The following is a 14,623-nucleotide window of genomic DNA, read 5'->3' on the forward strand; positions in this document are numbered from 1 at the left end:
CCTCAACCCTGGTATACTAATGAGCATGCTGTGTCGTTTCAGACCTACAGTGTCAAGTAGATGCCCTTGGGTTGAGACTTCAGAAGACAATGATGGAGCTGGACAGCTGTAAAGAGACGCTCATGTAAGGTGCAATGTTAAACAGCTCTAAGAGGGGCTTGCCCAAAACAAAGACTTTGGAAAGACCCAGTGTGTTGTCTTTGGGCAATGGTTGTATAGGTGATGGTCTGCTGTGGCTTCTCTTGGCTCTCTTGTGGCCTACATTAAATGTTGAAGGGCCTGTCACCATTTTATCTTAGTATTTCTCTCCCCCAGTATAGAGCTTATGAGTTGTTTCTCAGCATCTTGGCTATAATCAAGTATAGAAGTTACCTAGCATATCAGTGATTTCTCTAGACGTTCAGATGAAGTAATTATCTCATTTTTCCCTTGTATTCATTTCTTCACTGTCTACAATATTTAAAATTTCTGAATTGTTATTTCTTAAAATATCTAATTTTAAATTCAAAACAGAGTGCTTTTGAAACGTTGACTATGTTTTATGAAAATGAGGAAGAATCATTGGAAAGCAAATGATAAGAAAATGACCTTATAAAATGTTCAGAGGTGGGAAAATGCTCAGTGGATCAGGCACTTAGTGTGTGAAATCCTGTGTTTTGGATACCCAGAGCCCACTCAAAGCAAGGCATGTAGCACCTGTCTATGACCTCAGTGTTTCTGTGATAAGATGGGAGCCAGAGGCAGAAGAACCTCTGGAAGCCATCACTAGCATGGTGTTAGCAAAGGCACAGCAACAGAGACCCTATCTCAAACATGTGCCCCATGACACATACATGCCTCTACACACATATGCCTCTACACACACAGAGACCCTTTCTAAAACATGGCGAAAGACAAGGACCTGTACATGGGCCCCATGACACACACATGCCTCTACACACACACAGAGGTTTACATCATACACAGAGGGGGAAGAGGAAGAAAGAGAGAGAGAGAGAGGAAAAGAGAGGAAGAGAGAGAGGGGAAGAGAGAGGAAGAGAGGGGAAGAGAGAAGAAGAGAGAGGAAGAAAGAAAGAGAGATGCATCATACACATATAAAAAGTACCCAGAACAGTATTTGTTTTAAAAATTAATTTATTAAAGGAATTTGAAAGACTACTTTATACATAAACATGGTATATCTATAATTATAATGCTAAAATAAAATGCATATGATCTTTGAAAATAAAGTACACCATTCTATTTCTTGATGTATAATCTGAGAGCTCTGGTTTCAGTTCCTGTTCAGTTCACAAGGCTTGGCCTCATAAATATAAATATTTAGGATGCTTAGCGACCAAATGTTTGTGTTGATCATGGCTGTTCCTAAGAACAATGTGTTTAATCAAATACTGAACAACATAAGAAAGAACAAAGTCCAGAAACGTCCAATCAAATTAGTGGCTAGTTAGATTATTTGTAGCAAGGGTTTTGTTTTAGAAAAACAAGAAGTTAATAGAACAGTAAGCCCAGAGGTGTGGTTGCCTGTGTAGGATGCTGGGGCGAAGGGATGAGAAGACAGTTCTGGATGCTTTTTGGCATGAAAGCTGGGAGATAAGAAAAATGAAAAAGAGACAAGATAGCAATTGCAAAACTAAAAAAAAAAAAAAAAAAATCCTTGTCCACTCTGTCTATATCAGAAGGACTGTGTCCTTATGGAAGTCTTGTGGAGAAAGCAGTCTCATCAGACCACAGCTATTGTGTGACATCTGCTCCTTTTGTTATTATCATTGTTATTGTTGTTCTTGTGTGTCGGGTGTGTGTGTGCGTGCGTGCGTGCATGCCACGGCACATGCATAGAAAGAAGTCAGAGAACAGCTTCTGAGAGTCAGTCAGTTCCCTCCTTTCGTCATGTATGCCCCAGGGATTGAACTCAGGTGCTCAGGCTTAGAGACCTGTGCCTTTACCTCGGAGCCATCTCACTGGCCCAGCATTCACTTCTTGGAGCTCAAGAAGTGGTGGGGCAGGGGACTGGAGAGATACTGCCCTTTCAAGAGGACCCCAGTTTGGCTCCTAGGGTTCCTGTCAGTCAGATCAGAGCATCCTGTAAGGCTAGCTCCAGGGGACCCAACTCCTCTGGACTCTGTGGGTACCTGTACTCATCTGCACAGACATACACACACACACTAAAATAAAATCTTAAAGAAATAAAGTTGAGAAGTGAAGAGGTCACAGGCCAGGAATAGCACCTGGCCAAGCTGAGAGAGAATTTATGATCATACCAGAATTTAGCTTATAGGTAGATTCTTGGAAAAGTAAGAGAGATGCCAAATGGAAGAAAAATAGTAAAGCTTATTGGTCACTACACAAACTGAGATTTTTTCCCCAGAGTTATTTTGCACAGAATCCTTTGCATATAACAGGAGCCATTCCATTTAACATTAACACAAGCCCTCTGCTATTTTGTTAACTGTATTTTTATCATCTCTGTAACTGAAACTGAGAAATGACAGGAGTCATGGCAGAGTGGAGCTGAGGAGGAAACATGCCACCTCATGACCGTCCGTCACACTGATGGCTTATAAGAGAATTGCCGTATGATTGCACAAATGCTGCGCTGCTCGACCAGTTTACACAAGTGCTGCTTCCCACCACAGGAGACTGGAACGAGTGCCCACTTTTAGAAAATGTGGGCTATCGAAGAGCCACTTACAATGGTCCCTAGTGTTAGAGGCCCTGCTCTAGCACGTCCGTACCTCATCTGTATGTGCTCCACCTGCTTTCTGTTTCCGGCTTGCAGACAATGGGGCGGGGGTGGGGAGCACTGGGATCAAAGCCCAGCAAGCCTCGCTGTGCTCAGAGGTCCGAAGGTCCTCACAGATAGTATTTTTTTAAAGGTTAGAACTGAATTTGTGTTCTGACCAATGATAAATTTGAAGTCAAAGTAATTTACTAAAAATCTAATGTGCAGGGGGCAGGAGAATTAGCTCAGCAGTTAAGAGCCGTTATTGCTCTTGCAAAAAAAGACCAGGGTTTAGGTCTCATCCCCTACATGGTGCTTCTTCATCTCTGATTTCAGTTCCAGGGAATCTAGTGCCCTCTCCTGACCTCTGAAGGACACTAGACACACAAGTTGCGTACATACATACATACATACATACATACATACATACATACATACATACATACGTACAACTCATACACATAAAATAAAATAAATGAGTCTGATTTTTTTAAATCTGATTAATAAATTAGAGATTTTCTATACATACTCAAACCTCCTAGGCTTTTAGAAATTAGAAAATTGTGTAGGAGCTTCCTTTATATTTTTAATCCTGACTTGTGGATGCTGGGAATAGGAGTAACCTTTATTTATTCAATTTAATGTAATTCTTTTGTTGTTTAAATTGTTTTAGGGCTGAGGGTATAGTTAAATAGTAGAGAACCTGTCTTACATGTAGGAGGCCTTGAGCTTGATTGCTAGCACTACAAATTAAGTAAAACACAAATAAATAAGAATAAAACATATGCTTTTAAAAATAGTTGGGTATAGTTTTGTGTGTGTGTGTTTTAACATGGAAGGAAGTAGCAGTCCATAAATAGAGGGAATTGGCTAGCTCTTCTGCCCTTTTTGTGTTTTTGAGACAGGGTATCTTGTAGCCCAGGCTAGCCTGGGACATGCCAGGTGGCAAAGAATGACCTTGACCTTCTGATCCTCTAGCTTCCATCTCCTAAGTGCTAAGTACTGGGATTACAGGCATGCTCAGTTTTCTGTAGTGGTGGGATAGGACCAGATCTTACAACTAAACTCAGCCCATTTCTGTTCATCTATGTGTCACCACATATTCTGTGGCTTTACCTGTGTGCCATTACATGCTACTTCCTGGACAGCAGGATAGGTTCAATTAGATAAGTGTCACTCCATCCCAAGAGTCATTTTTTTTTCTCTAGACTTCCCTCACTTTTGATCAGTTTGCAATATTGATAAGATCTGGTTTGTTCTGTTGTGGGGCTTGTTTGATAATGTTCAAAGTGTATTCTTCTTGGTCAAATACAGTCCATCTGATAGGCAGTAATTTGGGTATTTAAGTGTATTTTTAAGTAATAATAATATGAAGACTTTAAAATATAGAAAAACATTTTATTTTGAAATAATGCATTTTAACTATTTCAAAATACTTTTGTCTTAGGAAAAAATCTAATGATGCTGATAACTGTCAAAGAGAACTTAGGAAACTGAAGTTTGAGTCTGTTATTTCTGAGTCAAGGTATATACTGCAAATTTTTCATAAACATTTTAATAACTGAATTTAAACCACTTTCTAAAATCATCTTATTGAGATTGTACATGCCTGTTGTTTCTTGCTTATATGTGTAATACCTAATTTGGACCTCCTGATAGCTCTGTATCTCTGCGTTGTCCATGGTTCCTGTGTCTGCCAACATTGGTGTCACTACTTTTTTCTTTGCTGTGACAAAAACATCTTAAGGGTTGAAGAGTCTGTTTTGGTTCATTGTTTAGGAAGGAACAGCAACAGTCCACATGGCAGTGGGAACATGAGGTGGACATTGACAGGAAACAGAGATAAATGCAGCCTTCAGCTTACTTTCTCCTCTTCTTTCAGCCCAAACCCCAGCCTATGAGACAGTGTCATCCATATTCAGGGTAGTTCTTCTTCCTCTGTGAAACCTTTCTCAGAACAGCCTTATAGACACCACCAAAGAAGGATTTCTGTGATGACCCTAAGTCCTGCCAAGTTGACAGGGAGACAAACAGTTGCAGCCCCACTCCTTGTCACCTTGACTTCCAAACATTACATCATAACATTCCACCCGGCCCCTGAAGTCTCATTTTATCTCAGGGTGCAGACCCGCCTTTAAAAATCCCAACACGGCTCTAAAATCCAAAGTCTCTCCTGAGACCTAAGACAGTCTCTTTAAGTGAGTACTGTAAAATAAGAAACCACCAAGTTACACACTTCTGATATATAACACCACAGAGTAAGCATTCCCATCCCAAGGGGAGGAATGGTATTGTAGCAAGGTAAGATCTGCCCAAAGCAAGTCAAACCCATCAGCACAAACACCAAATGCTACAGTTCCATGTCGCACATCTGGGGCTTGTGACAGAATTATCTGGGCTCCGATGGCCTTCCACATCACCTGTCCCCCAAGCATGCTACCTGCAGTGCATGTAACCTTTCTCTTGGGCTCGCTCCTTGCCACGCCTGTAGTTTTCCTCATCAGACACCCTATGATCCTGGCCTCTACCATACCCTGTGCTCTCCACTGTAGTTTAGGATTTACCTTCACAACTCTACCCATAGCCTCTCAAGGTTCCTTGTGGGGAACCAAACCTTCCCACAATTACCTAGTCTCAGTAGCTCTCTGGATTATTTGGGGAAAGCCTCCATGACTCCCTGGGAACCCTGTGTTTTACATGCCTAGAAAACCAGCACTAGGTAGGTGGCACTGCCTAGTTCTGCTACCAACCTCTTCCTATCATAACTCCTGAATCTGAGAAAGTGCTTTCCAAAACTGTAGTTTTCAGACAGGGAATCCCCTCAGGAACCTTCTCAGCTCAGCTTCTCTTTTAAGCAGATATGAATTTTTCACAAGCCAAAGCTTTTGATGGGGAGGGGTGCCTTTCCCATTTTCCTTTGAGTTGTCTGGATCTCTATAATGGTAACAACTGTTTTGTCTGCACTTACCTGTCAGCAGCTTTCAACTGACAGCTTCTTCCCCAAACTGCGTTGTTTTTCATGTCATTCTGCCCAGTGTCACTGCCTGTCATTGTAGACCTGACCTGAATGAGAACAGGAGCAATGATCGGGACACAGCCTGAATGTTATCCCGGCTTCACGTTTTCTCCGCCAAACAAATTAGTCTTTTGGTTTTGAATTCCGTCTCACTCAAGTTCCCAGGACACAGGGGAAGCCATGTTCTCTTCCAGAAAATGACGTGAATGGCCTCTAGCTCTAAGTTCCCAAAAGATTCCTCTTTGATGCATCTGAGATCTCTGGATGCGGGGCACCACTGCCTGCATTTCTTTCTCTCGTCATTCCGACCTTCGAGTCTTCTACTTGAATGTCCTTACACTCTGCTGACAGCATTCACACGCTTTTCTCGCTCTAACTTCCAAACTCTTCCACATTCTTCCCACAAACCAGTTCCCAAGGCCTAAGAACCACATGGTCTATTTTCTCACTCTTTGGCACCAATTTTTTGTTACTTTTCTTATCGTTGTGAACACATTACCTTAAAAAAGGCAATTTAAGGATGGGGGGATTTGCTTTGCCTCACTTTTGAGACGAATACGGCCCATTATGGCAGGGAAGGCAAGGTACAGAATCATGAGGCAATTAGTTACATCATCCAGTCAGGAAGTAAAGAGCGATGAATTACCAGAACCCTGATTCCTCTTTCTTTTGTCTGGACCCCAGGTCATGGAAAGGTTTTGCCTGCATTCAAAGAGTGTCTTCCCTCCTTGCTAAACCTTTCCAGAAACACCTTTGTAGACAGACTCAAAATTTGTGGTGGTTCTCAATCCAGCCAGGTTGACAATGAAATTAGTTACCATAGTGGGAAACATCTAATGTAGAACTATCCATGTTCTTAACATCTTCGTTTGTAAGTTGTAATTATGATGAAAGTTCTCCAAAATATGAAATCATAGCCTACCTGTAAAATCCTTGTGTCTAATGTGTGCCTTTGATACTTTGTTTCCTGATCCTTTCAGGCACAATAGGCTACTTAAAGAAAAAGACGACTCTTTAATGACATGTCAACAACTATATAAAACTTTACAGGAAGAGCTGACCACAAAAGAAAGGCAAGAAGAAGATATAAAAAGAAGAATCAACCTTGCAGAAAATGAACGAGAGATAACCAAAACTCTCCTGCATCAGACACAGGAAGAAATTTTAACACTGAAAAATGAAAGGTACAGTCAAGAATAATTCCTTAAAACTATTTTATCCTTAAATAAGTATCCAATATGTATTTGAAACATCAGTGTGGGTATTCATAACATTAAAGCCAGGACTAAAGACACATTTCACATGTAAGTTCATCGGAACTTAAGTCTGTTCCCTCACTGTGAAGTGGTTAAGCTGGATCTTGGCTTGCCCACATTGCTGTGCAAAGGCTCCTGGTTTGTCGAAGCAGAGATGGTGTCCAGGTTGCTGTCGGAATTTTACTCGATGTTTGAGCATTTGTAAACATTTGTAACCTCACCCAAAAACTGGTGATCCTATTTTTAACACTAATGTTTGTTTTCTTTTTACTACTTCCCTTTTGTTGGCTCCTCTTCTGTCTGGTCTTTAACTGTCTGAGGTTCCCCTCAAGATGGCATCAACAGTACTGAAAGCGTTCTGGCCCAGACCCCCAAGGTACTGTTGTTCTGATCAGTTATCTGGACATGAGCCTTTTCCAGAGTTACATCTCAACTCTGCTTTCTTCCATGTTTTAATCTCCTAGAGTGACTTCGCTCATTCTTTCTGAACCCTTTTGTTTTAATTGTATATCTAACAGATAGCATAAAACATGATTTTTTTCCTTGTTGTTTTAAATTGGGGCATAGAGATTATTCCTTTTACATGTATTGATCTAATTATTACATTCTAGAATAATACAGGTCTTATAGAGACAGACAGTTTTACTTTTTATTTTTGTCTGTACAAAGGAAGCTGATGATTGACTGGCTACTGATTATTACATAGTTTAAAAAAATTATTTATTGCTTTTGGTGTGTGTGCACATGCATGTGCATGTATGCATGCGTGTGTGTGTGTATGTGTGTGTGTGTGTGTGTGTGTGTGTGTGTGTGTGTGTGTTGGCATGCATGCCACAGAATATATTTGGAGGTCAGAGGACACCTCTGCAGACTTGATTCTCTCCTTCCACCTTTATGCAGGTGCCGTGGTTGAATTCAGATTGCCAGGCCTTTAGTAATCATCTCGCTGGCCCTCTTCTTTCATTTTAATCTCATTAAAAGATTTTGTTAATGTTGAGTGTTATTTATACACTTTATGATTTATTTTAGTTCTCCATAATTATAGTTGTTTTCTGAGAATAAATCTGGGGTAGGGCTGCAGCAGTAGATAGCAGGCATATTTAATTACATAGTTGGGTTTGTTGCACAGAACTCTTTCTCCCCAGCACAGTAGTGGAGGACTATAGGACTCATCTGTTTGTACTGCAAGCTTGCAGTTCTTCACAGTTCCCTAAGAAACAAGGCTCATCTCTGAAGCTGCATGGGTTGATTTTATTTCTACTTCTCTTTGACTAAATACCAACTGCAGAGCTAATTTCACCCACATCCCTTCTTTACCTTGAGATACCAGTAACCTGATTCTTGCAACGATGTTGTCTTTGTACCTACCTGAATCTTCATCAACCCCTTTTCTTCTTCATTTCTTGATTACATATATTCAATATTATATATATTTTCTTCATTTCATGATTGGATAGCATATTAGAAGCTGCAACCTTATAAGCAAGAAATGTAAACAAACCAAGCTTATTGGAGGAGTAACTACGGGGAAACTGAGCATGTGTGAGCATAAAGAAAACTTCTGTATGGACACAGAAACTTCAAAATCACTATAATTTAGATAAGCATTGTAGTGTACATTAGAAATATATACTGATGGCCCTGGGGATGTCAGTAACTTCAGAAATGTCCTCCCTGTCTTTGTAATATGAGTTAATAACCAATGGCTATAGTGATTGCCTATCATCTGAAAGCAGTCATGTATTCTATAGAGAATGCACAGAATTACAATCCTCAAAAAGATACAGTGAAATAAATAAAACCTTCAGAAGTCCTTGATTTTGAACCCTGGTCATCTGAAGAATTCTTACATTATATAGGATTCCTTGTTTCAATGTTGCTGGGTTAATGAGGCTTATCTATGTATGGGCAAAGGCTGTCTGCCATAATGGTTGAGTTCCTTCTACCTTTTAAATCAGTGTTCTCAGCCTCCCTAATGCTACAAACTTTTAATACAGTTCCTCATTTTGTGGTGATCCCCAGCCATAAAATGATTTTGTTCCTACTTCATAACTGTAATTTTACTACTTTTATGAATCCTAATATAAATGTCTGATATGCAGGATATCTGATATGTGGCCCCCAAAGGGGTCATGACCCACAGGTTCAGAACTGCTGTTTTAAATGTTTCTGGAATTCTTCTCTGAGGATTGGTCTAAGTATACATGATTTACATTATCACCAGTGTGATGAACATTCATCCTTTAGGAACAAATCCAAAATAATTTAGAAGCAATGGGAAGTAAATAGACATATTTAATGTAGGTACACTGAAAAGACTCATAGCTGGCCATGGTGGTACACACCTGTAATCCCAGCATGGAAGATGCTGAGGCAGGAGGATCACTGCAAGTTTGAGGCCAGTCCAGGCCAATCAGGGACACATAGTTTGACCCTGCCTTAAACAACAACAGCAAGGGATCCCAGTGGTGAAGCAAGGGCTCTGTATTTTGTGGGCTTTTGAGTTGGGCAAACAGATTTACATCCCAACTTGGCCATTGTCAAGCTTGGGCAACCCAACCATGTTAACCCTTTTCCTTATGTGCAAACTGGGCACACTAATACCAGCTATCCCTTTGTGGATTCTAAAGCGTCTAGCGCTTGCCTTGTACATTACAGACACTCTGAAGTATTATTTCTTCTGTTTCATCTTTTTTTTTTAAGACCACTACATGCTGTGGGATGTCATTCTGTATGCTGTGAATATGTGTTGCTCTGATTGGTTGATAAATAAACCACTGATTGGCCAGTAGCCAGGCAGGATGTATAGGTGGGATAAGCAGACAAGGAGAATTCTGGGAAGAGGAAGGCTGAGTCAGGAGTCACCAGCCAGACCCAGAGGAAGCAAGATGACAAGGCAGAACTGCGAAAAGGTACCAAGCCACATGGCTAAACATAGATAAGAATTATGAGTTAAGTGTAAAACCTAGTTAGTAATAAGCCTGAGCTGATAGCCAAGGAGTTATAATTAATATAAGCCTCTGTGTGTTTACTTGAGGAATGTGAGTGGGAGAGATTTGTCCCAACCAGCAGCAGGCCAGGACACAGGAAAACTTCTACTACAACTGCCTCCTAAAGCATCATTTTTATACCCTACTGTTACAATGTAGCAAACATTTGGATTCAGTATTACCTGCTTTATTCATAAGATGTAATCATTAATCCGGGATGATTCCACTTTGATGTCATTATTAGAGCAGAGCATTACCAAAAGAAGTGCTCAATACTATCTTAAAAAATATAGCAAAAATTTTCTCCCCAAACTCACCATTTTCTCTGGTTTCCCATCTATCAACAGCTTTGAGAACAACTCAGTTGCCCAACTTCTTATGCTATCACACACTTGCTGTTTTTAATGGAAGCAGGAGCTGTGGCAAAATCAAAATTATCTTTTGATTGACAATGTGAAGACGTCTCTAAAAGAACAACTTGTGAAATAGGACTTAAAGCTGTTGTTTTGGCATTCTGGTTTGACGTTTGTTTGCAGTTACACTTTTAACTATAATTAAGGGAATCTAAAATTTTGCATTTATATAAAAATTAGAGTCTCATTTTCTTTGGGGGTCTAAGAATTTAAAAGTTAGCTTTTAAAATAAATACCCTTAATTGCAAGTACATCCTAATTTGCCTATTGTGTCAACACTGAAAATGTTAATTGAAAAGAATCTGGTGAGACTGCAGGGTAGAGGGTTAGACAGCTAGCCACAGCTCCCCGTGAGAAGCCTGTAGAAGAAAGGCAGTGCAACACAGCAGAGAGCCCCGCATTGGCACAAGCTTGCACTAGTGTGGCCCTTGTGAATCATATCGCCTCCGTCGTTTGCTCTCTGGTCCTCATTTCTTCTAACAATGAGACTGTTGTATGGGCATATTTCTAAGAAATTATAAGAACTATTGCACCCCCAGCGACAAGAGCAGGCACTCGGTATATATCTGCTAGCTGGATGAGGTTGTGTTTCATCCTCCTCAAACCACTGATTTGAAACTAGGAAGCTCCTCCCAAATTTTCTAGGGCTTCTGGCCTGCTGAAAATAAGAGCTTGGAATAAAATGGCTATGTGAGATCCTGATGGAAATCTCCTATATTTGATTCTTCATAAAACTCAAATTTAGGGCTTAAGTCCATAAAACATCAATATCTCTCAAACCTTATGAAGAAGTCCAGTATCTACATGGACTTTAGCTTTTTGAGACATGGCTAAAGAATTACAATTAATGTTTTTATATTTCCTAATTCCTCTAGGTTTCTAACAAATTGTAGTCAAGGTTGGTCCATTTAGCGTATTTCTATACAAGATTGTTTTCTCTTATCACTGTGTCATAATCTCAGTGTCAAAGCCCTTCCAGGAGCATACTACTTAAGTGTGGTTTTCATTTAGGGAATCAGGATTTATCATCACTACATACATTATTCATTGCAAATTCTGTTCTAATCAAGGATAGTGAGTGCCTTGAACAGGGTACATAAGTGTTCTCTCTGCTTTGCCCCATTAAAGACTTCTTGGAGCCAGGAACAGGGACTCAGCAAGAAGTCAAAGAGGTAGAAAGGTCCTTATTCTGGCAACTACAGGTTCAAACAAAATTTTCCTCACAGTTGTAAATTCTAGGATAACAGTTTACTTAAAGCTACATGTACTTTGTGGGAGTGTCCTAACACATTTCACAATTCTTTGTAAAGTTAGTGAATAATGATCACTTTCTTAACCTCTTTGAACCTGGTCCTACTCTATTTCAGCTGCTGTAGTCTACTAGACCTGAAGGTTTTGTTCTAAAGACTAATGCTTTGTGCATAAGGAGACTGAATAGGGAATGTATTCTATATTTCATGCTATCAAAATTGTTACTGTCCTGAGGGAGCCTGGAATTCAAACATCTCAGCTGTTTAGCACTGCATAAACTGACAACATGACTGCTCCATGATATGGGTAAAGATTTTATTGGAGAGAGAGAGAGAGAGAGAGAGAGAGAGAGAGAGAGAGAGAGAGAGAGAGGAGAGAGAGAGAGAGAGAAACTAGAGAAAGGGAGAATAAGGACCAGAAAAAGAGAGCGAGTGAGAGGCAGTCAGAGTGCATGGCCCAAATAGCTGGGTTATAAGGAAATGAGAGCCCTGGGAGAGAAACCTAGAAGTGTGGGGACTATGGGGGATGAGTGTGGACTTTGAAACATATAATGAGCACTTGTGCTACTGAGGGAGCCTGGAGACCCGCAAGTGCTTTGGCATGCTCATAAGCACTGCATATAGCCATCTGCCCTTTGGAATTTGGAAGAATGGCATTTCCTTTGGACTTGACAAGTACCAGCTGTTTCATAGCAGAGGTGTATATCTAGTGTTACTCATGGACACCATCTAGAAATGCTCATTGGAATTTCTTCACTAACTAGACTTGTACAAAGAAAACACTTGGTTTAAGTGAGGGGGCTGGGGAGATGGCTCATCAGTTAAGAGCATTTTTGCCCTTTCAAAAGACCAGAATTCAGTTCCCAGTACCCATGTTGGGCAGCTCATAACCACCTGTAACCCCAGTTCTAGGGCATCCTGAGCCTTTTTGCTTTTGCCTCTTACACTCAAGTATATAAACCCGCACAGAGACACACGCACACATAAATAAAAGTTAAGATGAATATTTTTAAAAGTGAATCCAGAACGAGAAAAGAGAAGAAAGAAATTGCACCAGAATTCTGCTGTCTGGCCACTTCTAATGAACACATGGACAACCTTGTCTATCCTGTTATCCTGACCTTTTTGATAATCAGTGACATTTTAATTGAAGTTCTCCTTTATTTCTGTTGATAGCTGCTCATTTCTTGATCAAATTCACTATGATATAATTCTAGGGTTGTACCTAGTTGAATAATATTACTTAAAATTAGACCAGTATATTTGTGTACTCTTGAGTTGATAACAAATAACCATATATTTAGTGGTGAAGGAAACATGTTATCTTATAGTTCTATCTTATCAAAAATGCAAATGATGTTACCACAATGAAAAACACATTCATCAGAGGACTAGAAAGAGACATAGCCTGGGGCAATACATTTATGAAAGATTTATCTAATATAAAATTTGCTTCCAGAATACAAAATAACATTAGAAACTCAGTTATGAACATAAACAATCTACTAAAAAGTGAGCAAAAGATTTGTGCAGGCATTTTACTAAACAAGGCTAGTCAGCATACAAAGAAATGTGACATTCCATGTCTATATATTTATCCAAGAGAAAGGAAAGTAAATGCCCTTACAAACATGCAAAGGTACAGTGGCTTCATTTGTAATAGTCAAAGCCTGCAAAACAATCTAAATACCCATCAGCAGATGAATAGAGAACAGATCATGGTTGTATTTGTACAATGGAATACTTCTCAGCATAAAAGTAAGTGAACCAATGGCACATAGTACAGTATAGCTTAATTTAGAAGGACTTACGCTGAATAAAAGGTGCTAGGACCAAAAAGAACCCAGTCTGTGATTCCGTGCATATAGAAAGCATAGATATAGTCTGAAAATGCAAAATAACCAGCAAGTGAACCATAGATTCATTGGAGAAAATACAAGAAAGAGTGGAGGATTACAAGGGAGTAGGGATGGGGAAATGGTTCTGAGTGCTCACTGCTCTTAAGGAGTTCCCAGAATCCACATGGTAATTCACAACCATCTAAAACTTCATTCCCAGGGGATCTGATATCCTCTCCTGACCTCCACAGACACTAGGCATGCACACAGTGCACGGACATGCATATAGACAAACACTCATACACATGAAAATAAAATAAATCAAAGAAAAGAGAGAAAGAAATTACAAAGGTGTACAACCTTCCCCAACATCTTTGGATTCAAGTTTTTAAAGGTTTTTAAAAGCAGAGCCCCAACAACAAAGTATTTAATGCCCTTTCTGACATGGCTGAGGTGAATAATAAGAAGAAGCATATCCCATTCAGAGGGATGCTGTGGGATGGTCTCTCTACATGCTGGGAATATGTGTTGCTACCATTGGTTAATAAAGAAGCTGCTCTGGCCTATGGCAAGACAGGTTATAGCCAGGTGGGAAATCCAAGAAAGAGAGAGGAAGAAGGAGGGCTGCTGGATGTTGTCTGCCCTGTATCTGCCCTTCTTCCTGTCTCTTTCTTGGATTCCCCACCTGGCTCTTATCCTGCCTTGCCATAGGCCAAAACAGCTTATTTATTAACCAATAGTAGCAACACAAATTCAGTGTACAGAAAGACCATCCCACAGCACTTCCCCTTTTCTGTCTAATCAAAAAGGAAAGTTTTAACTTTAACATAGTAAAATTACATATTTAACAAAACGGTTATCAAGTAAGAGTTTGAGTTACAAAATCTAATCTTTGTATTTGGCAAATTAAAGAAAATATTCTATATCCTATCTTTGTGAGTTTAAAGTTTTACATCTAATTTACCTTTTATCATAACAAAGGAATACTATAATTATAACTATCTAGTCTTCAACTCCATCTGAGACCCCTGAAGGGTATAATAGTACCTGAGTAAACAGGAAGTACATTGCAAGCAGTTTCCAAAATTCTAGAAATGACAGAGACACCTGGCTACCTGGACAATCACCCAAAGTTCTT

At 39.8% G+C, this 14,623-nt stretch overlaps 1 protein-coding gene across 1 annotated transcript in view; it reads left to right on the forward strand.

The window, feature by feature from the left end:
* Lekr1 (leucine, glutamate and lysine rich 1) overlaps positions 1–14,623 on the forward strand; it is a 170,630-nt gene that overhangs the window by 109,441 nt on the left and 46,566 nt on the right. Inside the window, exons 7-9 of the mRNA XM_036189266.1 lie at positions 43–124; positions 4,170–4,247; positions 6,719–6,922. Coding sequence (XP_036045159.1) covers positions 43–124; positions 4,170–4,247; positions 6,719–6,922 — 364 coding nt within the window. The remainder of the gene's footprint in view (positions 1–42; positions 125–4,169; positions 4,248–6,718; positions 6,923–14,623) is intronic.

This window comes from Onychomys torridus, chromosome 6 (assembly GCF_903995425.1).
Source record: "Onychomys torridus chromosome 6, mOncTor1.1, whole genome shotgun sequence".
Classification (NCBI taxonomy): Eukaryota; Metazoa; Chordata; class Mammalia; order Rodentia; family Cricetidae; genus Onychomys; species Onychomys torridus.